This window comes from Onychostoma macrolepis, chromosome 12, assembly GCF_012432095.1.
Source record: "Onychostoma macrolepis isolate SWU-2019 chromosome 12, ASM1243209v1, whole genome shotgun sequence".
NCBI lineage: Eukaryota > Metazoa > Chordata > Actinopteri > Cypriniformes > Cyprinidae > Onychostoma > Onychostoma macrolepis.
In genome coordinates, this window is record NC_081166.1 from 21,193,910 (window position 1) to 21,221,212 (window position 27,303).

The following is a 27,303-nucleotide window of genomic DNA, read 5'->3' on the forward strand; positions in this document are numbered from 1 at the left end:
AGACCCAAATCCACTTCCTAGGATATATCATAGACGCTGAAGGAGTACGGATGGATCCCGCCAAGGTGGACGCCGTAAGGAACTGGCCTCGACCATCCACCATCAAGGAATTGCAGAGGTTTCTAGGGTTCGCTAATTTCTATCGGCGCTTCATCGCCCATTATAGCCATCTGTCGGCTCCCCTGACTTCTCTCCTCCAACGTAAGCCCAAAACACTCACCTGGACACCTCAAGCCACACAAGCCTTCCATCAGCTGAAATCCTCTTTCTGCACCGCTCCGACATTGACCCATCCGGATCCAAGCCGCAGCTTTGTAGTGGAGGTGGACGCCTCTACGGTGGGAATCGGTGCCGTGTTATCCCAGCGGAAGGGTGAACCCCCTGTACTCCATCCATGCGCCTACTTTTCCAAAACGATGTCCCCGGCGGAGCAGAATTATGATATCGGTAACCGCGAGCTACTGGCCATCAAACTCGCACTGGAAGAGTGGCGGCACTGGCTGGAGGGCGCGCAACACCCCTTCGAAGTAATAACCGACCATAAGAACCTTCAATACCTTCGCGAAGTCAAACGTCTAAACCCACGACAAGCCCGATGGGCCCTGTTCTTTACCCGATTCCACTTCACGATCACTTACCGTCCAGGCCACAAGAAACTCAAAGCTGATGCTCTATCCCGTTTACACCAACCAGACCCATCACCTGAGAACCCGGAATCCATTCTCTCACCCAAAGTGTTTGCGTGCCCCATTCTATGGAGGGTGGATGATCAGATCCATGCCGCCACTCAAACTGAACCTGCTCCGCCGGGAGGTCCAGAAGGGAAGCAGTACGTACCTACCACCTTACGCCTCCCTTGCTGGACTCCATCCACATCTCCGGGATCAGGTCACCCGGCAGCCAACGAACCCTCTTGCTCCTCCGGAACAAATACTGGTGGCCCAGCATGGCTCAGGATGTCGCCCGTTACGTCAAGGGCTGTTCGGTCTGCGCCATCACATCCACTCCACGCCACTTACCGGAGGGCAAACTGGTTCCATTACCGATTCCACGCCGACCCTGGTCCCATATCGGGGTGGATTTTGCCACTGACCTCCCACCTTCCAACGACTTCACTACCATACTAGTCGTAGTAAACAGATTCTCGAAGGCCTGCAAACTAATCCCTCTACGGGGGCTGCCCACTGCCTTCGAAACTGCCAAAACTCTCTTCTGCTTCTGGCTTCGCTACTGTTCGGACACTCCTGCTTATTGCTCTGCGCTTCGCTCCATATTTATGCACTTTTCTCAGATTTCTCTAAGATTTTAACTTCAGCATATCAGCACAGTGCTCAAACAACACAGTTTTTAGAAAAGGAAGACTCTTTGCCTCCCACTGCCAGCAGTTTACATTCCAGAGACGGGTAAACACAGCTGCCTACATTCAAACAGACGGGAAAGAAAATGCCCCTTGTGGAATCTACTTGCTGCATGAACTGCCACAGACTTCTACAAAGGATTGCGGTTCTTGAAACAAAGTTACTTGCTGGACCTCCAAAACAGGTGGAACACACAGCAGATCGGCATCACAGACCCCCGCGGCATACAGCCGGTGAGTCCTATGAATCTAGTGAATCTCAACAGTTTATACAAAGTGTAGAAGAACAAGCTGATCGACAGACTAATCGATGGCACAAACAGGGAGCGAGACCCAAAGGCACTCGAGACATCAGATTGTCACGAGTATCTTGTATTGCTGCGGTAGCATCCTCTACCCCAGATACGGCTATGACAAGACTTGTAAACACTGGCATTTTACAACCCCCTATACATCTTAGAACCAGAAAATTTGAGCATATCACACCAGTCCTCAGGTCCTTACACTGGCTTCCGGTTACATTTAGGATTGATTTTAAAGTACTTTTACTCGTTTATAAATCTCTAAATGGCCTAGGACCTAAATACATTGGAGATATGCTCACTGAATATAAACCTAACAGACCACTCAGATCATTAGGATCGAGTCAGTTAGAAATACCAAGGGTTCACACAAAACAAGGGGAGTCTGCTTTTAGCTATTATGCCGCCCGCAGTTGGAACCAGCTTCCAGAAGAGATCAGATGTGCTAAAACATTAGCCACTTTTAAATCCAGACTCAAAACTCATCTGTTTAGCTGTGCATTTGTTGAATGAGCACTGTGCTACGTCAGAACTGATTGCACTATGTATAATCACTCTCTATCCTTAAATGTTTTAAATTCTTTTAAAATCAATTTTTAAATCACTTTGTTTTTATTGTTGTGATTTTTATTATTTTTAATCTCTTATTATTTTTAATGACTATTTCACTTCCTTTTATGTAAAGCACTTTGAATTACCATTGTGTATGAAATGTGCTATATAAATAAACTTGCCTTGCCTTCCAAAATGTCTTTCTAAACTTCGGCCTACCAGAAGATATTGTTTCAGACAGAGGACCTCAATTCATCTCCAGGGTCTGGCGTGGTTTCTTCCGTCTATTAGGAGTATCTGTCAGCCTTTCCTCAGGTTATCACCCACAAACCAATGGCCAGACCGAACGTAAAATCCAAGAGATCGGGCGCTACCTCCGCGCCTATTGTCATCGACACCAAGACAGCTGGAGCCAGTATTTGCCCTGGGCCGAGTACGCGCAGAACTCACTGCGTCAAGAAACAACCAGGCTCTCTTTCTGTTGGACATTAATAAAAAAGGAGTGTTACTACTTACCCAGTGTTTGTCTCTCCGGTCAGACGTGACAGCTAAATGTTGACTAAACTAATAAAAACAAATCCAGCCAACACTGAGATCATTCTGCACGTGCACGAGCCTGAGTGACTTCGCGGGAGAAACAGTGCTGCCATCTTGTCAAGTTCACAAGTCAGGTGAGTTTCACTAAATAAATGTTATTTTTTAGACTAAATTTAACGAGAAAATCATGCAACATATCCAACTTTTTTGAGTGGACATTTAGAAAGTGTTTTATGAGTTGTTAAGTGGATATAATTTAACTTTTTTTTAACTTAAAATGTACTTTTCTTTCTCCATCAGGGTGTGGCCAACGGTTTCATTGGTGCTTTGTCATCACTGCAAGATTTCAGATGCAACCCAGTCAGTTCTTCCAAGGCACCAAACACCAGACCGCTCCACTGCAACTACATACTGTGTGTAGCTTCAAGACTAGGAGTTTATTGTTTTCATTCCAGGTAATGTGTGTAAATTTTTAGAGTGTTTACTACAATTAAAATGTGCTTCATTGTGCGCTTATATTAGTCTGTTTCATTCTTATTCCGAGGTCACCATAGCCACCCAGATCCAGTCCGTATCCAGATCAGATGGTGGATCAGCACCTAGAGACGACCTCTACAGCACTGAATGTCAGCGGAGACCATGTCAGCTAGATGAGCTCCAGAGACAGATCCCCAGTGAAGACCTCGTTGGCCATCGGGACAAGACCACGAGAACCAGACAAGTCCTCTGCTCAATCTGACCTGTGCAGGAATTATACCATGCCATGCTGGTTTCATCTGGCCAGAGGAGAACTGCCCCTCAACTGAGCCTGGTTTCTCCCAAGGTTTTCTACTCAGTTTCTGTCACCAATGGAGTTTTGAGTCCTTGCCGCTATCACCTTTGGCTTGCTTATTTGGGGACGCTTGGCTGATTGCATAGACACTATTGGAAGAGAGCTGAACTAAATGATGATTTCATTGAATCATCAATGAACTGACTTTAACTGGAAAAATGACTTGTTATTGTCCTCTTGCATTATTAACAAACTATTTTCCTGTTTGACTGTAAAGCTGCTTTGACACGATCAGTATTGTATAAAGTGCATTATAAATAAAAGTGACTTGACTTGATTTTATATACTGTAACTCCTGCTTCATTTTTTTTTTTTTTTTTTTTTGTGACTTCTGCCTCATTTTAAAGATGTAATTGTTAACAGTAGTAATATTTGTAAATGTTTGTTTGCTAACATTTTGTTGAGCTTGTTTAGGTTTTTCTTACTTCATTAAAGTTTAAACTGAATTTTGCAGTTGTATTACGGATGTAATGTTTGTCAGCTGGAGCTTTAAAGGGATAGTTCACCCAAAAATCAAAATTTGCTGTTAATTTACTGACCCTTAGGCCATCCGAGATGTATACATATATATAGGTGACTTTTTTTCTTTAAGCCTGTATGTTTAGTCTGTATGACAAATTTTATAAATGGAGATTGTTATTAAATAATGGCTATTATGTGTTGTAAATTGTGTGTTATTAGTGATTGATAAACACCAGTTAATCATTTTTAATAATTTTGTTAAACTATAAAAATATATGTTTTAGTTCCCCCGCAATTTCTTATGATGCCCAAATAATAAATCTTAGTTGAGGTAACATATAAAACACATGGAGTAAAGTGTTAAATTTTAATTGACATAACTTGCTGTAGTCTTCTAAATGTTTGAGCAATTAAAACATTTTATTTGAATGGACTATAAAACTACTTTTTAGAGTGAGACTGTGTGTTTTCCTGAATACTGAGGACAAATGATATGCTTACTAAGGGATATAGAATAAAATCAGATTGCGATTTAACCAAATTATAGAAAAGTAAGCTAAATAATGTCACAAAACTCTGGACTATTGTCAGTACCCAGAATATCAAAGTCCAATAAAGGAGGCATTAATTTTTCGCATTTTACTCTTAAACTCTCGAATAGCCTTCTGATAATATTTGGGGCTCAGACACACTCTCTCTGTTTAAATCTAGATTAAAAATACATCTTTTAGCCAAGCATTCACATAACAACTCATAACCTTGTACTCTAGTAATAAATGCGTATGATCATCTTTTGCCTGAAATAATATGAACAGCATCTATGCTAATTCTTCTCCTTTTGTTTTCCTGTTTCTATCTCTCAGGTTTCCCATCCCAGTGTTACTACAGCTTGGATCCAGCCTCACTTGTGGTTACTTCAGATGAAGATGAAGACCCCAGACCCCATACCAACCTGACAAATGTTATATATTGTAATCATTGCCTTAAAGCATACATCGAGTGATTTTCAACCCACTTTGTATTGTTACTATGATGGTAATATATGTGAACAAACAATATTTAATATTTTTCTGAGTTCCATGAGATATACCCATTTATTTGTCAGACAAATAATATTTAGCATTATCCGAGTATTGTTTATTTACATATTACAGACTTTGTGACAGTATAAAGTGGATTTAAATTCACCAAACTTACCCTTTAATGGTTGTCTGTTTAACTGAACATGACTTTGAACACATAACTTGTATTATCTTAGAGTTATTGACATATTAATTTGTTGCCAGAAGATGCTCCCCATTGAGTCACAGTCACCTCATGCTGTTGATAGGATTTTTTTTTTTTTTGAAACCTTGACATTTTCTAAAGCTGCTTTGATTGTGAAAAGCAGTGTACCCTTACAACAGTTAACCATGTTTTTACTATGGTAAAACTAGTAATCATAACTGTAGTAATCAGGGTTTTTTAGTTTTTCTCAAACTAAGGTTTTGATATCATGGTTCTACAATAGTAATATTTTAGTAATGCTGGAGTAAAACTGTGGTAACCATAGTTTTTGAAACCAGATAGCAAGCACACTCGGGCCGATTCATGGCTGAAATGCGGCACTGTCGGCTCAGTCACGACCTCGGTGAGAAGATAATGGGCCAGAGCCGCGCCGACTCTACAAAACACTTCTGGCTGACAGACTGCTTTTTCTCTCTGGGCCGATCTCGGCTGAAAGCTGTTGTACGTGCGGCAGGTCCGCACTCGGCGTAGTTGTGTGTATCTACCTCAGGCCCGAGCTGGTTTTGTCTCCGGCGGGCCGCTGCTAGAATGAAAGCCGCCTGAGAGAGAGATTTGGCGGTTAATCCTGAGGAGATTTCGGCGGGCACAGTTCTCAAGAGGAATTATCTTCAGCTGCAAACTGGTAAGTTATTTAATTCATTTAATGATCAATCTAGTGTTGTTTGATGTTTAAATGCCACTAAGAGTATAGGTTTTAGATGGTTTCTGTTAGGTTTGCGATGATAATAGCGTCAGAAAAACCGTTCGGTCCCGGATATATTGAGTGTTGATGAGTAACGTTAGGCCTAACTGTCAGGCGGTCTCTTTAGGAAAACAATATGTAATTTTTTAATATGAAAAACCGATGAGCTGTATCCAGTGCACGATAATGTTAGGTATAATTACATTTTAATGAGTTAAATTCTATTTTGTTTGCTAGAATTCATTCGATTCGTCTTTTTCAACGAGTGATTGATTGCTATCAAAGGAGTCAGACTGCGCTGCTGGCGCCATAAACATCTATACGAGTGACTCTCTGATTTGATTCACTTAACCATTCAAATGAGTCATTTGTTTGTGAATCAATCTGAGCGCTGTTGTAGCATTACACCTGCTAAGACAATTCAATATGTGCAATCTGAATTTAATAATAATATTTATTTTGTGGTAACACTGCCGTGTGGGAAGCTCTGACAGAGAAAAACACTATAGATACGTAAGAGAGCCGTAAAATGTAAGTGCATCATCTTTTGTTCTTGAACGGAGATAATCTGTCTGCTGCACTTGAGCAGGTTCAGTTTTTAGAGTGAATGAAAACTTTTGAAGCATAGATATGCCGTGTGATGTGATTAAAATCATACTTATTTTACTGTGGTGGGGATTATTATGAGCAAACAAATTTATATATAGTGTTCAGATTAAACTTTTATGCAATGACTTTTTTTTTTTACAGAAATTCTGAGCTGCTGCATGAACATTCATCAGACTTATAAGGTGCGAATTCTGGGTCTGGTTATAATGATTGTAAAAAACTGTAATGCTTAAGATTAAATAATTACCTTACAATATATATTTATACATATTTCAAGGCTGCAATTTGGAAAAAACTTTCAAGCTAATGCTGCTGAAATGGAGTTCAAGGGGACTGAAGAGGTGGGTCCAGCTGATCAAAAGGGTGGACTTCAGGAGGCAGACACACTCTGTGAGTTTAAAAGACCCATCTCTTTAACCTTCCATACACATGACACACAATCACATTTCTATAATTCAAATCTCTTAAAGGATCTTTATGCTGCACCAATTAGGGTAAGCAGCAACACTTCCTATAATATCTAATGTACTTGTTAATTTGTAAGAAGAATGACATCATTCTTCTTACAACTTTGACTTTGAATGTGCTTCGATTGCTTCAGTCTGTTGTGCTGCTGAGAGGTTTGTGTTTGTAGCTCCGTGTACCTTCGCTTTTTATTGAATCTCTACCTTACTTTCAATCCCTTTTGTCTAAAGTGATAATATATAACTTAATTCCCACCATATTTCTGGTGTTATCTTTCAAACTAATCTAACTAATTTGATCGTTCGCCTTTAAAAACCGCGAGTGCAGCTTGTTAGCCCGTTAGCTTGTCACTCGCGGTTCCATTTGCATTTCTATTCGCGCCTATTATTATTTTATTTTTTCCTCGCTCCGTTTTTCACGAGCTCATCAAACAACAGTGGTAAGTGGTAAGTTAAGTTGGTATCATTCATCAATCACGGTGAGTAATGGCTTCTTCTCCTGCTATTGTTGTTTGCACTGTCTGCCACATGTATAGTTTATCCGTCTCTGTCAGCAGCGAGGGATTCACATGTGATAAATGCAGGGAAATAGTTAGGCTGACAGAGAAGGTTTTAGAACTAGAGACACGCATCCAAACTTTAGTTGAGGACAGTAAGAATGTGAGGGCTGTAGATACTGCTTTGGATGCGACTAGTTCAGGGAGTCCTGTACATTGTTCGGTTTCGGTTGAGCCCGTGCAGCAGGGCAACTGGGTGACAGTGAGGCGGCATAGTCGCGGGTCAAAACACCACTCTTCCGTTCCGATCAGAACATCAAACAGGTTCTTCCCACTCAGTGAAGCACCCACTGAGAAACCTGATGAAAGTGCTCTAGTTATTGGCGATTCTATTGTTATGCGGAACGTGAAAATAGAGACACCAGCCACCATAGTCCATTGTTTACCAGGAGCCAGAGCGCCTGACATCTTGGCAAATTTAAAAGTGCTGACTAATGCTAAACGTAAATTCAGTAAGATTATCCACGTCGGCGCAAATGATGTTCGACTTCGCCAGTCGGAGATCACCAAAAATAATGTTAAAGAGGTGTGTGAACTTGCAAGTACGATGTCAGACACTGTAATATGCTCTGGTCCGCTCCATGCTTACCGGGGTGATGACATTCATAGCAGACTGTCGTCACTTAATGGCTGGATGTCTAAGTGGTGCCCGCAAAATAACATAGGCTTTATAGACAATTGGAAGAATTTTTGGGGCAGACCTGACCTGTTGAAAAGAGATGGTGTTCATCCCTCCTGGGGTGGTGCCGCTCTTCTCTCTAGAAATATGGCACATAGTCTTAGAGTTTGTACTTGACTAACTGGAGCCCAGGTCAGGAAGCAGACAGACTGGCTAAACCGATCGTCTGCTAGCCACCTCACGTCACCAAAGTCAGTTAACTCTCAGCACATAGAAACTTTTTCATCTAGATATCACACTATAGAGACTGTGTCTGTTCCCCGAACTAGAAAATACAGAAAACATCCAAACCAAAGTAATAGTAACAATTTAATTGATGTTCAACAAATAAAAAACCGATATAATACAGATAAACACATGATAAAGCTTGGCTTATTGAATATTAGATCCCTTTCTTCAAAAGCACTTTTTGTAAATGATATGTTCACTGACCATAAACTAGATGTGCTTTGTCTGACAGAAACCTGGCTAAAACAAGATGATTACATTACTTTAAACGAGTCTACACCCCAAGATTACTGTTACAAACGTGAACCGCGTCCAAAAGGTAAAGGGGGAGGTGTTGCTACAATTTATAGAAATATTTTCAGTATCTCTCAGAGGTCGGGTTTCAAGTATAATTCGTTCGAAGTAATGGTGCTTCATATAACGTTATCCAAAGAAACAAGTGTTAATGATTAAATCCCCTGTGATGTTTGTACTGGCTACTGTATACAGGCCACCAGGGCACCATACAGACTTTATTAAAGAATTTTCTGATCTTCTATCGGAGTTAGTACTGACTGCAGATAAAGTCTAAACTAAAGTCAACTAATCATTGGTGATTTTAATATCCATGTTGATAATGAAAGAGATTCGTTGGGATCAGCATTTATAGACATTCTAAACTCAATTGGTGTTAAACAACACGTGTCAGGACCTACTCATTGTCGAAATCATACTCTAGATTTAATACTGTCACATGGAATTGATGTCAGTGGCGTTGAAATTTTACAGCAGAGCGATGATATCTCAGCTCATTATCTAGTCTCCTGTATATTCCATATAGCTAAAGCTGTAAAGCCAACTTCTTGTTACAAATATGGTAGAACCATCACTTCTACCACAAAAGACTGCTTTATAAATAATCTTCCTGACTTATCTCAGTTCCTCAGCATATCCAATAGCTCAGAACAACTTGATGATGTAACAGGAACTATGGACTCTCTCTTTTCTAGCACTTTAGATGCGGTTGCTCCTTTACGCTTAAGGAAGATTAAGGATAAGAGTCCAACACCGTGGTATAATGAGCACACCCGCGCCCTAAAGAGAGCAGTCCGGAAAATGGAGCGCAGCTGGAGGAAAACTAAATTAGAGGTATTTTGTTTAGCTTGGCGGGAAAGTACCCTATCCTACAGAAAAGCATTAAAAACTGCTAGATCTGATTACTTTTTGTCTCTTCTAGAAGAAAACAAACATAACCCTCAGTATTTATTCAATACAGTAACTAAATTAACGAAAAATCAAGCATCAACAGGTGTTGGCATGTCCCAAGAGCATAGCAGTAATGACTTTATGAACTACTACACTTCCAAGATCGATACTATCAGAGATAAAATTGTATCCTTGCAGCCGTCAGCTACAGTATCGCATCAGATAGCGCACTATAGATCCCCTGAGGAACAATTCCACTCATTCTCTACTGTGGGAGAGGAAGAATTGTATAAACTTTTTAAATCATCTAAACCAACAACATGTATGTTAGACCCGATTCCATCTAAACTACTAAAAGAGCTGCTTCCAGAAGTCATAGATCCTCTTTTGGCTATTATTAATTCATCATTGTCATTATGATATGTCCCCAAAACCTTCAAATTGGCTGTTATTAAGCCTCTCATTAAAAAAACACAACTTGACCCCAAAGATCTAGTTAATTACAGACCGATCTCAAATCTCCTTTTCTGTCAAAGATACTAGAAAGGTAGTATCCTCACAATTATATTCCTTCCTAGAGAAAATGATATCTGTGAGGAATTCCAGTCAGGATTTAGATCGTATCATAGTACTGAGACTGCTCTCATTAGAGTTACAAATGACCTGCTTCTATCATCTGATCGTGGTTGTATCTCTTTATTAGTTCTACTGGATCTTAGCGCTGCGTTCGACACTATCGACCACAACATTCTTTTGAATAGACTAGAAAACTTTGTTGGCATTAGTGGAAGTGCCTTAGCATGGTTCAAATGTTACCCTTGGGAGATATTATCAGGAGACATGGTGTTAGCTTTCACTGTTATGCTGATGATACTCAGCTCTATATTTCTTCGCGGCCCGGTGAAACACACCAAATTGAGAAACTAACGGAATGCATAGTCGATATAAAAAACTGGATGACGAATAATTTTTTACTGCTAAATTCTGAAAAAACAGAGGTGTTAATTATCGGACCAAAAAACCCCACATGTAATAACCTAGAACATTATCTAACACTTGACGGCTGCTCTGTCAATTTTTCTTCATCAGTCAGGAACCTAGGTGTGCTGTTCGATAGCAATCTGTCATTTGAAAGCCATGTTTCTAGCATCTGTAAAACTGCATTTTTTAATCTCAAAAGCATATCTAAATTGCGACCAATGCTCTCAACGTCAAATGCAGAAATGTTAATTCATGTGTTTATGACCTCAAGATTAGACTATTGTAATGCTTTATTAGGTGGTTGTTCTGCACGCTTGATCAACAAACTACAGTTAGTCCAAAATGCAGCAGCTAGAGTCCTTACTAGAACCAGGAAATATGACCATATTAGCCTGGTTCTGTCAACACTGCACTGGCTCCCTATCAAGCAACGGATATATTTTAAAATCTTGTTAATTACTTATAAAGCCCTGAATGGTTTAGCTCCTCAGTACTTGAGCGAGCTCTTATCGCATTATAGTCCTCCACGTCCGCTGCGTTCTCAAAACTCCGGCCGTTTGATAATACCTGGAATATCAAAATCGACTGCGGGCGGCAGATCCTATTCCTATTTAGCACCCAAACTCTGGAACAATCTACCTAACACTGTTCGGGAGGCAGACACACTCTGTCAGTTTAAATCTAGATTAAAGACCCATCTCTTTAGCCTGGCTTACACATAACACATTAATGCGCTTCTATTATTCAAATCCGTTAAAGGATTGTTAGGCTGCATTAATTAGATCAACCGGAACCGGGAACACTCCCCATAGCACACGATGTACTCGTAACTCGTTACATCGTAAGTTGAATGGCATCTACGCTAATATTTGTCTGTTTCTTTCCTAGTCTGTTTCTCAGTCCGTATCCGATCAGATGGTGGATCAGCACCAAGAGATGATGTCTACAGCCCTGATCATCAGCGGAGACCAGCACACCCAGATGACCCCCAGAGATATATCCCCAGATATATCAACCAAAAATAACAAAATAACTAAAATAAAATAAAATACCTAACTACATAATACTACTATTGTTAGAAATTGCAACAAAATTAAAATAGAAATATAAACTTTTGAACTGCGGGTTTCGCCTGGTCAGAGGAGAACTGGCCCGACTGAGCCTGGTTTCTCCCAAGGTTTTTTTTTCTCCATTCTGTCACAGAGGGAGTTTTGGTTCCTTGCCGCTGTCGCCTCTGGCTCGCCGATTTGATTGCACAGATACTATTTAAACTAAACTGAGCTAGACAATGACATCTCTGAATTCAATAATGAAATGCCTTTAACTGAAAATTGAGTGTTTAATCTTATCATTATACATTACTGACACTCTATCCTCCAATTTGATACTGTTAAGTGCTTTGACACAATCTGTATTGTAAAAGCGCTATATAAATAAAGGTGACTTGACTTGACATTGCTTATATTAGTTGCTTATATACTGTCTCACCCTTATCCCTAGGTTACAGTAATCAGCTGATCCAGTCGGTATCCAGACCAGACGGTGTACCTGCACCAGGAGCGACCACAACACATCCCTGACTGTCAGCGGAGACCATGTCAGCTGGATGACAGATCCCTGTGAAGACCTCACTGATGGCCCCAGCACAGATCCTCAGAAAAGACTACGAGAACCAGACAAGCCCTCTGCACAGACCCTTTCTACCAGCTTCACCTGCTGGCGTGATGTTTCTTCAAGCAGAAGAAGTTGGATGAAATATTCTGAATGATATCAATCCACAATCTGACTTGTGATGCAGCCTGGAATAATCACACCACGTTCACTCGTTTGGCCAGACGAGACTGTTTCCTGACTGAGCCTTGTAACTGTTGCCTTTTGCCTCGCTTGGTTGAAGACACCTAATATTCAGCAATATTACTGACTTGACTGCACTGACACCATTTGATAAGAACTGAACTGAATTATGACACATAATGTTTTATATATGAAGAGTTTATTTGCAAAAACAGATAACTCAGTTTTTAAATATTTTTAAAAATCATGTTTTTTGTTATCGTGTTTTTGTTTTGTGTTAGTTAGCTAGTATTTATTAGTTATTCTTTGCCTAATCAAAATAACCTGAATGCAGTTTGATTGAGATTAATTGGAATGCACAATGAAAAAACATGATTTTTAAAAAGTTATCTGTTTCTGCAAATGAACTCTTCATATATAAAATATACAGTAAATATCATTTAGTTGTTACTTTGTGGTTTAAAAAGTGTGAATGTTTATACTGTAGTGAATTTGTTCATATATATTTATATTAAACTATTTGGTAATTTTATAATTAAAGCCTTTTTAATGTTTTTAAATGGTTGTATTTGTGTTTCACTGCTGAATTACATTTAGCAGTTTCTGGGCCACATTCGGCCCGGGGACCAAGCCGAATCTCAGCCAGATCTGGCTTAAAGTGTCTGGGCCAGACCTGGGCCACATAAAATAATAGAAGTCACTCTACAGTATGCGGGCCAGATCTGGGCCACGTCAATAAATAAGAGTCATTTTACAGGGCGTGGGCCGCATCTGGGCCAGAGGAAATAGTTTGAGTCGGTTTTCAGTGTGTGTGCCAGTTTCGGGCCGGGGACCCAGCCAGAACTGGGCCAGAAGCTAAGCAAGGTTGTGGCCCAGAGATGGGCCAGACAAATTTTGCTATCTGGGTGGTGAAGTTTGTAGTTACTATAGGTTTACTACTATGCTGTAGTAAGACCATGGTTATGGTAGTTACTGTGAATTTACTACAACAATCATAGTTAAACCATGGTTAATTTTGTGGTTGACTTTTGTATGGACATATGTGAATTGAATGTTTCTATTTGAAAGTCACATTGGATAAAACCATCTGATAAATATACTGTATGCATTTGTATGTTTAATCTGTTCACCGAAAATACATTTGCAATTGTTATTGTACATTGTTTTTGATCCATTATTGTGTGCAAGGATATTTTGGTTAGCGTAATCGAACTGATTATGAACCACTGACCGACCGTGGACCACCAGTAAACAGTAATTATAAACCAGCGGCTCGTCAGCGGACTGCTGTCGGAAAAGCGGTGGTTGCCGCTGGTGGTCCGCTGGAATAACGATGAGCAAAACGCCGGTGAACCGCGGGCGGCGTCCACCGGTGGGCCGGTCTTATGTTAGCTGGGATGTCAAATTGCCAACAAAAAATACAGCACCAAGGTTCATTACACAGTACTTCTTAAGCATGCATTAACATTAGTAATTTGTTATGTTAATGTTCATTTCAAAATTTACTAATAGTGTAAAAAAGATCTGCACACTGTTATTCCCTTTATTTAATAAAAATAAAAACAACGTTTCAGTCCAGAGACCTTCGTCAGGCAAACACCTAAAAAATTTGTACTAATAGGACATTATTAAAATTAAAAATTAACATTTAAAAAGTTAACATTGTTAACATTTGCCTGAGCTGGTTAACAAAGATGAATAAACACTTAACAAATGTATTGCTAATGTTAATGCATTAACTAACGTTAACTAAAGGAAGATTATTAAAAAGCATTACATCAGAGTGAAATAACGGGGCTTCGCTGGTGATTTCATAATAAAACGTCCACCCAGGCCCACCCGTAGCTACGCGACTGAATTAAAGTCTACTGTGTTTCACAGGCTTTTTGGCTAGGTTTAAAACAAAGACAAGTGCATTTTTAGATAAACAAGGCAACATATGCACTTGTGTATTGTGGCGGTAGAAAAACAAAGTTCTTTAAGACCCGCGGGACTGTTTGTAATAAAGATTTAAATGCAAAAGGCACGAGAGCCGACTGTTTCTTAGTTTTAATTTAAAATATTTGTGAAAAGTAGGCTATATGCAGTGTTTAAATGTGTTTCCACTTGCTTGAGCAACTTAATGTACAAATCTAAAAGGCAAATGCATTGAATAAGTTGTTTATATTAATTGAGTTTAAACGTGAATGAAAGATTGTGTAACTGTACTGTGATAAAACTACACTACAATGTGATCACTACAATGCTGAAAAAGCACTTTCAGTAGGCTAACAACGTTTGGATTTGAAATCAAAATAAATGTTGTGATAAATGTTGTGTTTGTGGTTAACAGCCGCGGATCAGGAGTGGACTGCAAACGCGTCCTGTGTGAAAGCACAATGAGTCCGTGCTGCTTCTGCACCGAATACTTAACGGACATGGACCGCTATGGCAAGCCGTTTTGACTTTTATTCATTCTCAGGATATGACTTCTTGATATCAACAATTAAATTTTCACTAGTTAAAATGTTAATTCTTGATATCAGGAATTAGATTTCCATTAGTAACAATGGCTATTTTTGATATCAGCAATTGCATTTCCACTAGTAACAATGTTAATTCTTGATATCAACAATTACATTTTCACTAGTTAAAATGCTAATTGTTGATATCAAGAATTAAATTGTTGATATCTGTAATTGTATTTTCACTAGTTAAATGTCACCATAGGCTTCCATTCAAAATCAATTGTTGATATCAAGAATTAACTTCTTACTAGTTGAAATTCCAATTTCACATATCAGAAATACAATTCTTACTAGTAAAAATGTCTATTCTTGATATCAACAATTTAATTGTTGATATCAAGAATTAAATTATTGATATCAACAATTTAATTATTGATATCAACAATTTAATTTCTGTTATCAACAATTTAATTCTTGATATCAAAAATTACCCTCCCAATTGTTGATATCAGAAATACATTTTCAGATATCAGAAATGAACATTGTCTATGGCAAGCCATTTTAATTTTATTCATTCTCAGGATATGACTTCTTGATATCAACAATTCAATTTTCACTAGTTAAAATGTTCATTCTTGATATCAGGAATTAGATTTCCACTAGTAACAATGGTTATTTTTGATATCAGCAATTACATTTCCACTAGTAACAATGTTAATTCTGGATATCAACAATTAGATTTTCACTAGTTAAAATGCTAATTGTTGATATCAAGAATTAAATTGTTGATATCTGTAATTGTATTTTCACTAGTTAAATGTCACCATAGGCTGCCATTCAAAAACAATTGTTGATATCAAGAATTAATTTCTTACTAGTAACAATTAAATTCTTGATATCAGAAATGAAATTCTTGATATCAGAAATTAAATTCTTGATATCAAGAATTTAATTGTTGATATCAAGAATTAAATAGTTGATATCAAGAATTTAATTGTTGATATCAACAATTAAATTGTTGATATCAAGAATAGACATTTTTACTAGTAAGAATTGTATTTCTGATATCAAGAATTAAATTGTTACTAGTAAGAAATTAATTCTTGATATCAACAATTGATTTTGAATGGCAGCCTATCACCGTGTCCTAACTACACGCGACGCGACAGGATTCCAGCGAAATGCAGTTTGGCTGTCCACACTACACGCGATGCGACAGAATCAATCAAATATCACAGCCAATCAGAAGAGCGGGTGGGCGGGCTCTCTTTGGAAGCGCACTGCAGTACCGCACTCGCATTGAAAATGGGTGAGTAAATAATCAAATAAATAAATAATTCCCATTATTAAGAAATACATACTCGGTGACTGTTAGAGAAACTTTGTTATGAAATACAGTTGTTGTTTATTTGCACAGAATTCACAGTTTTAACTATAAATAATTTGTTTTCAAAATCTGAGGTAAATTATCCATTCTCGCATTCATTGTGGCTATTGAAGTAACGCACAATGATAGTTTAACTAAAAATAAATAATTTGTACACAATCAGTGCCAATTTTTCTCATATGACAACCAGTTTATTTGTTGTTGTTCATAGGAAATTCAAACACAACTCATCACTTTTATTATGGAAAGAAAATTATCAAACTCAAACTGTTTTAATACAGAAGAAAAAAAAACTACTTAGCATCTGAGATTTTTAATGACCAAAATAATACTACTTATATTACATGTAGATATGAAATATTGCATTTATTTTCTCATTAAGGTCCGAGAGTCAGACAGGAGCTCTGGAGGAGGAAGAAAGTAGCGCCTTTCTTTTATTACAGGGGAGAAAAACAAGGATGTGGGTGCATCCAATAAATAAAAGAAGAGCAGAGCAAGGGGCCTTCCACAACCTAGTGCAGGAACTTTACCTGGACAACGACGTTTTTAAATTATTTCCGTATGTCGTCCACTGATATGGAGAATGTGCTGTCTTATATTGGTGAAGACCTGAGGAAGCAGACCATATCATTCCGTGTTCCAGTTGAGCCCCAACAACGTCTTGCTGTAACACTAAGGTAAGTAAATGCACTGTAAAAAATATTTTACAAAATTGTCAAAGATGATGTGTCTTAAGTGGTATAAATACCAAGCAATCGTGAATTCACATTTTTATTCTTCTTCAGTTAAATCATTAAATGTTTTATTATTTTAAAGTTATTAGATTAATGCCTCAAACACAATTATAAATATATGAAATTGACATTACTGATGTAATTATTTTGTAATTCCATTTGGGGTGCAATTTATGACATTATACAAGACAAGTCAATAGATGACTGTGCATAGAAGAAACAACTATACAGAAAAAAAATAATCTGCAAAGTAGTTTATTTCACAGTAACGAGTTTAAAATTGCTCAACACAACATTTGTACATCAACCTCATAAAAGATCACACAAATATTCTGCAAAAGTCTTTACACTAAAAAAAACAAAAAACAAATCCAAACAACAGTAGTAGAAAAGAATTAATGGTTTGTGGCAAAACTTGGAAAACTATATGAAACAGTTTTCTGAAAAATTTGTTTTGTTTAAATATGACTCTCTAAACAGTATATGTTAGTGGATACAAGAGAAACTGGGTGTAAACCCTCAACACATTTTGAACATCAATGAAATACTGAAATAAGATAGGACCATACTTGCAGAAGATGTGTGTGTGCACATCAAGACTTGGAATTGTGTGAATTACCCCAGCTACACTGTGAAGGAGATGGTGCAGGTGAAAAATTAGGATGATTTGGCAGGCTGTGTGTAAGATTAGGCATGTAGTTGTGAGGTTCCACATGAGGGAGGTATTGAGATGGATATTGATAATTAGACATTTGCCTGGACATCTGATGCTGCTCCTCATCCCAGTTGACAATGAGTGACATCAATTTGATTTTTAATTGCCCTTTATTTACTGTTACTCTCCTCAGCTCAGGTGCCAAACTCAATAAAAAGTTCATCAGGATCTTCATGCGGCATGGGCTGCTGAAGAAATTTTAAACTCTGAGGTTTCCATTTGGGCAGAGGACCTCTTCTTTCTAGGTCTTGATGTTGCATTTCCTTGCTGTTCTCTTCTTACTGTGTATTCTCTCTCACTTCCTCTTTCTCCCTCATCTGCTGACTGTTCTCTCTCTTCTTTATTTTCTCCATCTTCATCTTGTTCTTCACATGAAAATTCATTGGTGTGTTTGTAGTCATCCAAGTTGCTCCTTGACCTAAGGAAAGCAAATAGAAAAATAACCTAAATTATACAAGCAATATTTGCACCAACATATAACAGAACACTGTAGTTTAAGAACAAAGAAACTTACATTCTTGGCTGAATATATGGCAAAAGGAATGTCATATATGGATAGAATTTCCATTCCTTTTGTACAGTTGCTCCTGAACCACTGGGTAGACGTGGTCTGCTTGAGATTCTCACAAAAGTGTCTCGCAGATTTTTCCATTTTGACTTTAGGTTTTCATAATCTGTGAAACAAACAGAAATGCATTATTCATCAACTTTAACAATGTGTTTTTTTATTTACAGGTATTTGGCAACAGGAGACTCGATGCACAGTCTGGCGTACTGCTACCGTCTTGGAGTCCAGACAGTGTCCGACTGTATCAAAGAGACATGTAGGGCCATTGAAAAGCGAATGTTGCCAGTATATCTCCCAAAGCCCACAGAGGGAATGTGGAAGGACATAGCACTGTCCTTTGAAAATCGGTGGCAGTTTCCCAACTGCATCGGGGCACTAGATGGTAAACACATCTGCATCACTGCTCCACCAAAATCTGGAAGCCTTTTTTATAATTACAAAGGCTCCTTCTCCATCAATTTGCTTGCCCTTGTTGATGCAAACTACAAATTCACTGCAATCCAAGTAGGTGATTTTGGAAAAAACAGTGATGGAGGTGTCTACAGCAACTCCACACTAGGCAGAGGAATGAGGAGAAGACACTGAATGTTCCAGAGGATCAGTGTTTGCCTGGTGCTGAGGACCTGGGAAGACTTCCCTTTGTAATGGTTGGGGATGCTGCATTCCTCTCAAGCCCAACTTAATGAGACCCTACCCAGGGAGGAATCTAGAGAGACGGAAGGCAAACTTCAATTACCGCCTCAGCAGAGCCCGAATGACAGTGGAAAAAGCATTCGCATACTATCCTCCGCTGGCGAATTTTCCAAAGGGACATTAACTTGATGCCAGACACCACAGACACCTTGATTGTGGTAACATGCATTCTGCACAACATGCTGACACGCCCAGGTGAAGCAGAACACTGGCTAAGAGAGGCATCTGAAGATGTGCCCTTGAGGGGCTGACTGAACGGCCCAACAGAGCAAGCCTGGGCGACAAGTGTGCGAGAGAAATTTGCTGATTACTTCAACTCTCAGGCAGGAATGCTTGTTCCTGACCAATAAACTTCAAAACATCAAAATGTTATCAGAATCACTCAAACATACATAGTTTTATCAAACACATTAAATAAATTGACACAATTTGATTGATGCAAACAATAATTAATAATTTACTTGTGGTATTTTTTCAATAAAAATGATTAATTTCTCTTCAACTGTTTTGTACTGTCTTATATAAAATATACACAATCTTAAATCTACAACCAGAGTCATCCTTGTGTCTTCCCTCTGTACTTGAAAATGTAGTTGATCTAGAGACTGAAAAGACTATACCATGATTCCTTGTTTATTTTACTTGAGTTATTATATTATGCTACTTAGACCCAATAATTACTCAACATTCCTAGAAACCAGGTTTAATTGCAATAAAAGTATTATTTGGGTGTAATAAAACATTTAAAAAACTCTAAAATTCTAATGTAGTTAAAACTGGGTGGAAATACTGCCTTAGTGGCACTTTTTTCAGTCCTCCAAAACTAGGGTCCTGGGACTGCGGTTCTCCGGCTCCGTAGGTGGCGCTGTCACAAAAAACTAGGGTCCTACAACTGCGGTCCTGAAAGTGCGGCCTCCGGTATTGCAGACAGATAATATTGGGGGACACAGGGACACACCGCTTCAAATCAGCATGTCTGGTCACTCTACTTACTATTACTTAACATTAAACATACAAGCGGTTCCCTCCATTATATTTTACACAGATTGATGCTTCACAGTAAGGTAAGAACATTAGCACAACATAACTGAAAAAGTCTAAACTTATAACTTACCATGAGTATTCAGTGCTTCAGCGATGCTTCTCCAAGTGGAATCCTTTTTTCTTATATCTTTGTGGAATTTGTGGGATTTGTCGTAGAGAATTAAATACTTTTGAACTTCCACAATCAGTTTCTCCTCGTCCATGTTTGATGATTAATGATAATGACTCACAGAACTTCCATCCAATGAGATCGCTGTGTGGGCGGGTCTTTCAGCCGCGACGTCGCGGAAATAGAACCCGTTTCTAAATTAGAAATTTCGCGTGTCGCCGTCGCGGCTAGTTAGGACAAAAACTCTGATTAACATGGAAAAGATACCTTTTATCGCGTGTCGCGGCGTCGCGTCGCGTGTAGTTAGGACACGGTGTAAGGTGACATTTAACTAGTGAAAATACAATTACAGATATCAACAATTTAATTCTTGATATCAACAATTTAATTCTTGATATCAACAATTAGCATTTTAACTAGTGAAAATCTAATTGTTGATATCAAGATTTAACATTGTTACTAGTGGAAATGTAATTGCTGATATCAAAAATAACCATTGTTACTAGTGGAAATCTAATTCCTGATATCAAGAATTAACATTTTAACTAGTGAAAATTTAATTGTTGATATCAAGAAGTCATATCCTGAGAATGAATAAAAGTCAAAACGGCTTGCCATAGACATTAACATTGTTACTAGTGGAAATGCAATTGCTGATATCAAAAATAGCCATTGTTACTAGTGGAAATCTAATTCCTGATATCAAGAATTAACATTTTAACTAGTAAAAACTGAATAGTTGATATCAAGAAGTCATATCCTGAGAATGAATAAAAGTCAAAACAGCTTGCCATATAATAACCAGCTGCTGTGATGTCTGTTAAGCAAAGAACAAAATTAAAAAGAGGAAATCAATAACTTCTGTTTTACTTTATCTTTATTTAATTTAGAATTTAGTGTTTGATAACTTTATTAAATTAGGCTATATTTTCTTGCTGAAGGGCACAGTTATGAAATGACATTTATTATAATGGGGCTATGTGAAGATTGTTTTAAGTTCACTTTTTTAAAGTCTAATAAATGTTCAATTGATAGCTCTCAATTATACTGCATGTTGAATGGCTACAGTCAATGGTTAAATATTAGGAAAAAATTCATAGAGACATCAGTTGATATCAGTGATACTTGCCTTCAGTCATAAAAAAAGATGGCATTAAACAAATATTAATATGTTGTTTCTACATTTATTCGAAGATTGAATGTGAAATTATTGCAAAATAAAAGTATAATTAAAAACTTTAATGTTAGGTGGGATTAATCGCGATTAATTTCAGAAAAATGTGCGATTAATTCGTTAATTCATTTAAATCGATTAGCAGCACTAGTATAAATATTTTTTCATTGGGTGTGACACTGTGCACACGTCTGGCAAAGCTGCAATGATTACTAGATTAAGAGTCAGGGCGTGTAACCTTTTTGAAATGGATGATCAGTCTAAATTATAATTACTTTCTCTTCTCTGAAACATGTAAATATCTTCTGTAGTTCTGGAGGGCAATACCAAATAATTTTGGTGTGTTTAACTTTTTTTTTTTTTTTTTACTAGAATCTCTCAGTTGTCCTCAGTGTGGAAATCTGGATTTTATGAAGAACAATGAGTAGTTTAGCTGCATATAGGACAAACAAGGATTCATGAACAGCTATCACAAAACAGTTGTTGATCATCCAAGTATTGACACACAGTATTAAGAATCAAGTGCATGTAAACATTTAAATGGTCTCTCTCTCTCTTTTAAATTTACTTTTGTTTTTTACTTTTATTCTTCTTTTTTTGCAGCATAAACTGTGGTTGTTTGTTGTTGGTAGATTCTTGCATTAAGACACTAAAGATTTAAAAATTTCTACAGGGTATTCCTCAGGACCTTAGTATCTGTTCTTAGCCACATACAGCCTCCCAGTGCCATCATAGCCGTTGCCTTCAGCTTCGGAACCAATAGTTGAACTTATGGTTTAATTACATGAAAGTACTGTCACGAATCTGGTCTGCACTTCCATTCACCCTCCACCAGAGGTCACTCGCTCACCACATGGACTTCACACCACACATCACAATGGACTCCAATTCCCATCATTCAACACTGATCACAGCTGTCACCAATCACTCATTGCACTAATCACACGCACACCTGATCCCACGCACACACTGATCACACACCTTATATAAACCCTGGACTTTGTTTCCTTCGTTGCCGAGTATTGTATGCGTTTACCGCTCCCCTGGCTGTAGCAGCTCTACAGAGCCCCTGTTAGTTTTCCCCTGCCTGTTTTGGATTGTGTTTTCCCCTGCCTGTTTTGGATTGTGTTTTCCCCTGCCTGTTTTGGATTGTGTTTTCCCCTGCCTGTTTTGGATTGTGTTTTCCCCGTGTTTGTTCTAGCCCGTGTTCCCTGGATTAACCCTTGCCTTGCCGTTTGGACACTGTTTGCACCCCTATTGGATTCTAGCCTGTGTTCCCTGGATTATCTCTCTGCCTTGCCCACTGGATACTGTTCGCTAATCGTCGACCTTCGCTTGCCCTAGGATTACTCTTTGTCTTGTCCCTGCCATACCTGTTTGCCATTGCTCGACCCTGCCTGTATTTATGACCATGCCTGTTAATAAAAGCTTGTACTTGGATCTGCACGTCTCGTCAGCCCCGTTACAAGTACACTCAGTTGATTTATTTTTTTTCAGTAGAAGATCGTGTACATTATTTGTCTAGTCCCAGTGTCCTCTGAGGGTCACCATGCACAATGCATTTGTAAACATTATTCTCCTAGTGATTTTGAGATGGAACACCCAAAATCTAGTGGTACGATTTTACTATACTTACTGTAAATAGAATATCATTAAAAATACTTTTCACTTAGTGTAAATATAGCATCTATAGCCATTTACACTTAGTGCATATAGCCCCTGCCTTTAACATTACGGTCTTTGAACAAATTAGATTACTTGAAAGACTAGTTTATGCCTTTTATGCAACCAGCCACAGCTCTCTGTGGGGATCAAGCATTTGGTTGTACAATATTTGAAAAATAAAGGTTTAGAAATCTAAAATTTAGATCTATATGCACACTAAAGCAAAAGATAAAACAGCCTTAGAATTTTTTGTGATGCATCTAATGTGCTCAAGAAGTTTGCATAGTAATGTTGCATAGTTATTTTCAGTATTTATTAAAGATATGATTGTGACAATTTCAAATGGAATTTCTGAGGCTTCATTGATAGAGGACACAGCATGTTCACGGTCATAAGTACTTTATTAAATCACTGCATAAAAACCATACATGTATTTGTGTAGGAAGGGTTTGAACTTTTGATATTAATGCGCCTTCTCGCTCTCCATGGGGTGTGCACACGGACCACTGGTAGCCATAAACATTGTCTCTTCCTCATGTGTTCTCTAAAGAGACAAAAAGGAATAAAAAGAAAAATCATAAATAGAATTTTAAATTTGCGCTCCGTACACACACAGTTAGGTATTTGCTGAGAACATAACATGCAAGTACATTTTATTTTATTTTATGCATCACTAAAGGGAGCATTTGTCAAAGATCAGGCATGACTATTGGCCTAATGTGATGCATTTTTTTTTTTTTTGAGAATTTCTTACCTTGCGAGTACCCTTTCCTTTCTTTTTTCTGGATCCTTCTTTCATTTTTAGAGACCTGCATACTTGCTTTCCATGCATTGTCTAACAGAAGAATTTATGTAAAAACACAGTACATACACAATTTAGAGAATTTCGGCAACAGTATTTTGAAAGCCCTACCTTTCTGCAGTTTCTGTAAAAATCTCTGATTTGGGTTGTTAATCCAGTCTTCCTCACCGTTTTCCCAAATTCTCCATCCAAGGTTACCACCTTTATCTTGAGCAGGGCTGGGATTAAGGCATCGGCAATCTTCACACAGTCCAGTCTGTTCACTCAGTTTAGCCTGGTAGGCAGCACAGCATTTCGCAAAATGGCTTCCCGAAGTCATCTTTGGGGTACCATGGAAGCCCTCAGTAGCCCTCTTCATGTAAAAGGTCTTCATTTCAGTAGTCTCTTCTCTTTTGCAGCTAAAACCATCTGAAGGCTTTCTATGATCCTTTCCTTTCGCATCATATTTACATGATGGGCAGAAGGGAAGTTCATTCTCCAATGTGGAACGAGAAACCCAACTACACTTCATGGCAGATCCAGCTAGCCTCAAACCGCTTTTTGATTTGCACTTGCAAGTAGAAAATGAACAGTGCTTCAGATTTGAGCTGCCAATTGCAGGTATTTGGTTCTTGGTGTTTTTCCCATTTCTGAGAGGAGATGATTCAAGACTAATGGCGATCTTTGGTAGCCGCTTCTCTGGAAGGTCAGGCTGTTGCCGTACAACAGGTAGCTTACTGTAGTAGTATACATTACCAAAATCTGCCAGCCAGCTTGTTGAGGGACGGTATGGTGAGCGGGACTCAATAGTGTTAAATGAGTCATGTTTAGTTGATGCACCAGCTTTTAGATTCATCTCTGCTGGAATACCAGTCGAAGACTGATTCTGCTTTGACAGAACGTCGCTGGATTTAATCTGTGGGTTCAGCCGTTTCTGAGGAGTTAAAAACCCATTCTCAACCATCCATTCATTGGAAGGCACATAAGGCATCAAAGATTCTACTGACCAAATAGAGGCCTCTAGTGGACATGGACGACCATGATATTTAGCTGATGCAACAGGTTGTAGATTCTTTCCTTCAGCAACATAATTTGGCTTTGAGATAACACCACTGTGTTCATTCAGTGGGCTCAAAGGTTTCTGAGAGGTTAGAAGACCATTCTCTGTCATCCACTCAGTGGAAGGTACATAAGGTATCAGAGACTCTACTGACCAGATAGAAGCTTCCAGCTGACAAGGCTGGTTATGGTTCTGAAAGTCAAATGGCAGCCGCAGAATCTTAAAGTCCATGTTATTTGAGGAGTTTCCATCTTCTCTGCCCTGAAATGGCATCTCTGAGTTTCTCCTTTCTTTGATGCTTTGGGTAATGACCAATCTGCTTGGTTTAGGATAAGTTTGAGAAGTTCTACAGGATGGAGAGGTTCTCACCACAGTAACTTTTGTACAAGCAGGGAGACAATGCTTCCTGGAGTACCTTAACATCCCAGCTTCAACACTCCGTTTATCTTTCCTAAATGCTAATGACTGGTAAGAGCACAAAACAACATCCCCTGAAGATTGTATGGAACCCAAGCTGCACTGCAAAAGGTCAGTTTCATTATGACTAGCTAGCTCAGCGTTATCCTCATTCTGAAAATTCTTAAGCTCAGCAGGCATTTCGTTGCATTCATTTGTATCTGTTTGGCTTGGAGGATTTCAGCCTTAGGAACAGCAGACAAATCAGCAGTGTTGATAGCATTGGTGGCATTGTAATTTTGAGTTAGCATGGATGTACCTTCAGCATAAGCAACAGATTTGTTATCCAAAGAGCTGGGTGATGTTGACACTGGACTGCCAGTACCCCTACCTGATTCAGAACAATTGCGGGATATTGCACGTTCATGTGAGTCTATGTTATGACAAAGGGGTTCGGTTTGCACCTCTGCACTGACCATCACACGACCAGGGGGCACACCATTTTGAAAATGGGAGTGGCGGGTCTGGTGGGCAATAGTTGGAGCCACATTTGGAGTCATACATCTGTAGTCCAGTTGAGCTTGAGGAATCATGTATCCAGGGACTTCTAAACACTGGAGAAGTAGTAATGATGGCATCATCATGCCATAACCTTAAAATCAAAGAACAGTTATATTACATGTGTGGGTTTCCATTCATACAGCTTAAAACACTGCCTGGTAACATTTAATGAACAACTAGATCTTAGCATCCTAAACCAGTCTTCCTCAAATTAGACCTGGAGGGCCACTGCCCTTCAGAGTTTAGCTCCAACCCTAATCAAAACACCTGAGCAAGCTAATCAAGGTCTCCAAAACTACGAGGAAATTACAGGTGGGTTAGTCCGATCAGGGTTTAAGCTAAACTCTGCAGGACAGAGGCCTTCCAGGGCCAGATTTAAGGAAGTCTGTTGTAAATCCTAAGGCTGACCTTTTGAACATTACAATCCATCTCATCATGTGAAGTTTAGCAAGTCTTCACCATAGAGCTAAAAAGTTATAGCTTATACTGGACACCTTATAATAGGCCCGAGCAGAAACATGAATTTTCCAGGTTACACTGGATTAAATAAATCACACTTCATATTATGAAAAGCATGAGGCTCACTCCATGTTATTACATGTTTGAGAGGTAAGTGTCTTAAAGACAATCCAGAAAAGAGCTGGAAACATTACCGACATTTTTTTAGACATTATAGAAAATTGATTGCTTATCAGGTAAAAAAGAAAAAAAAACCCTGAAAAAAACTGAATTTGAAAAATTATAATCAGTAATATTTAGTAAAATAACAAAAGAAAAGGATACCTAAGCCATGAAAACCAGCGTAGGGTACATATGGAGTTGACATGGACCATTGATATGGGAATAAAGGCTGGACAGTGGGAACATAAAAGGGCTGGTTTCGCTGGAGCTGCTCATCTGGGTGTAATACTCTAGAGGGCAGAGGGCCAGGGCGCTGAGGGGCCTGTGTATGCAATGGTCCACGTAGTACACTTGCAATACTGCCAGTAGGATCTTGGGTTGCTATAGCAGCCATACCTTGTGTAGAACAAGTCAAAAGAAAGTTTTGGATATTTGGCAAGAGAAGCTTTTTCAAATCACAGTCAGCCAAAAAGAACATTTGTTTTTGAACAGATTCTTTTTTTTTTTTTTTTAGGGACAGTTTTGGATAAATCTCTTAGCAACTAAATACAGATGGTAGCAACTAAAATGGTTTGCTTACATTTTTAGAATTCCAAATTAAACAGAGTACATGGATTTATTTTTGATAGTACTTACCTTGAAGTTTTCTACACCAAAGGAAAAGTTTTCACAAAACTATAAATAATTCAAATAAAAGTTAAGCCATACTCTTCCTCAAATTTAAATCAAGAGAGTGTTGTGAACCCAGAGGAAACCACACCCAAGTAATTCAACCTATTAATTAGGATGACGGTAGGTAATTAGGATGAAGTACGACCTAATTAGGTAGTCCTGCTGACT

The 27,303-nt window shown here is 38.5% G+C and overlaps 1 protein-coding gene and 2 long non-coding RNA genes across 4 annotated transcripts; 2 read left to right on the forward strand and 1 right to left on the reverse strand.

Annotated features, from left to right (window-relative positions):
* Positions 1 to 2,437: 2,437 nt before the first annotated feature.
* Positions 2,438 to 3,858, forward strand: LOC131550558 (uncharacterized). Its single transcript, XR_009273575.1, has 3 exons — positions 2,438 to 2,882; positions 3,049 to 3,203; positions 3,293 to 3,858. It is a non-coding gene; the product is annotated as an uncharacterized LOC131550558 (long non-coding RNA).
* A 1,161-nt stretch (positions 3,859 to 5,019) lies between these two features.
* Positions 5,020 to 10,250, forward strand: LOC131550557 (uncharacterized). The gene is made up of 3 exons (XR_009273574.1): positions 5,020 to 5,951; positions 6,762 to 6,802; positions 6,898 to 10,250. It is a non-coding gene; the product is annotated as an uncharacterized LOC131550557 (long non-coding RNA).
* A 13,176-nt stretch (positions 10,251 to 23,426) lies between these two features.
* buc2l (bucky ball 2-like) lies at positions 23,427 to 27,237 on the reverse strand. Of its 2 annotated transcripts, XM_058792703.1 has the most exons (5): positions 27,100 to 27,237; positions 26,626 to 26,859; positions 23,958 to 25,933; positions 23,799 to 23,879; positions 23,427 to 23,588 (listed from the first exon to the last, which is right to left on the reverse strand). In XM_058792703.1, the coding sequence occupies exons 3-5, from the start codon at positions 25,480 to 25,482 to the stop codon at positions 23,578 to 23,580; spliced, it is 1,617 nt and encodes a 538-aa protein (XP_058648686.1). In that variant the 5' UTR covers positions 25,483 to 25,933; positions 26,626 to 26,859; positions 27,100 to 27,237; the 3' UTR covers positions 23,427 to 23,577. The 2 variants fall into 2 exon arrangements, with proteins under 2 accessions (XP_058648686.1, XP_058648687.1); XM_058792704.1 differs by lacking the exon at positions 26,626 to 26,859 and having other exon boundaries at positions 27,100 to 27,206.
* Between the last annotated feature and the right edge of the window lie 66 nt (positions 27,238 to 27,303).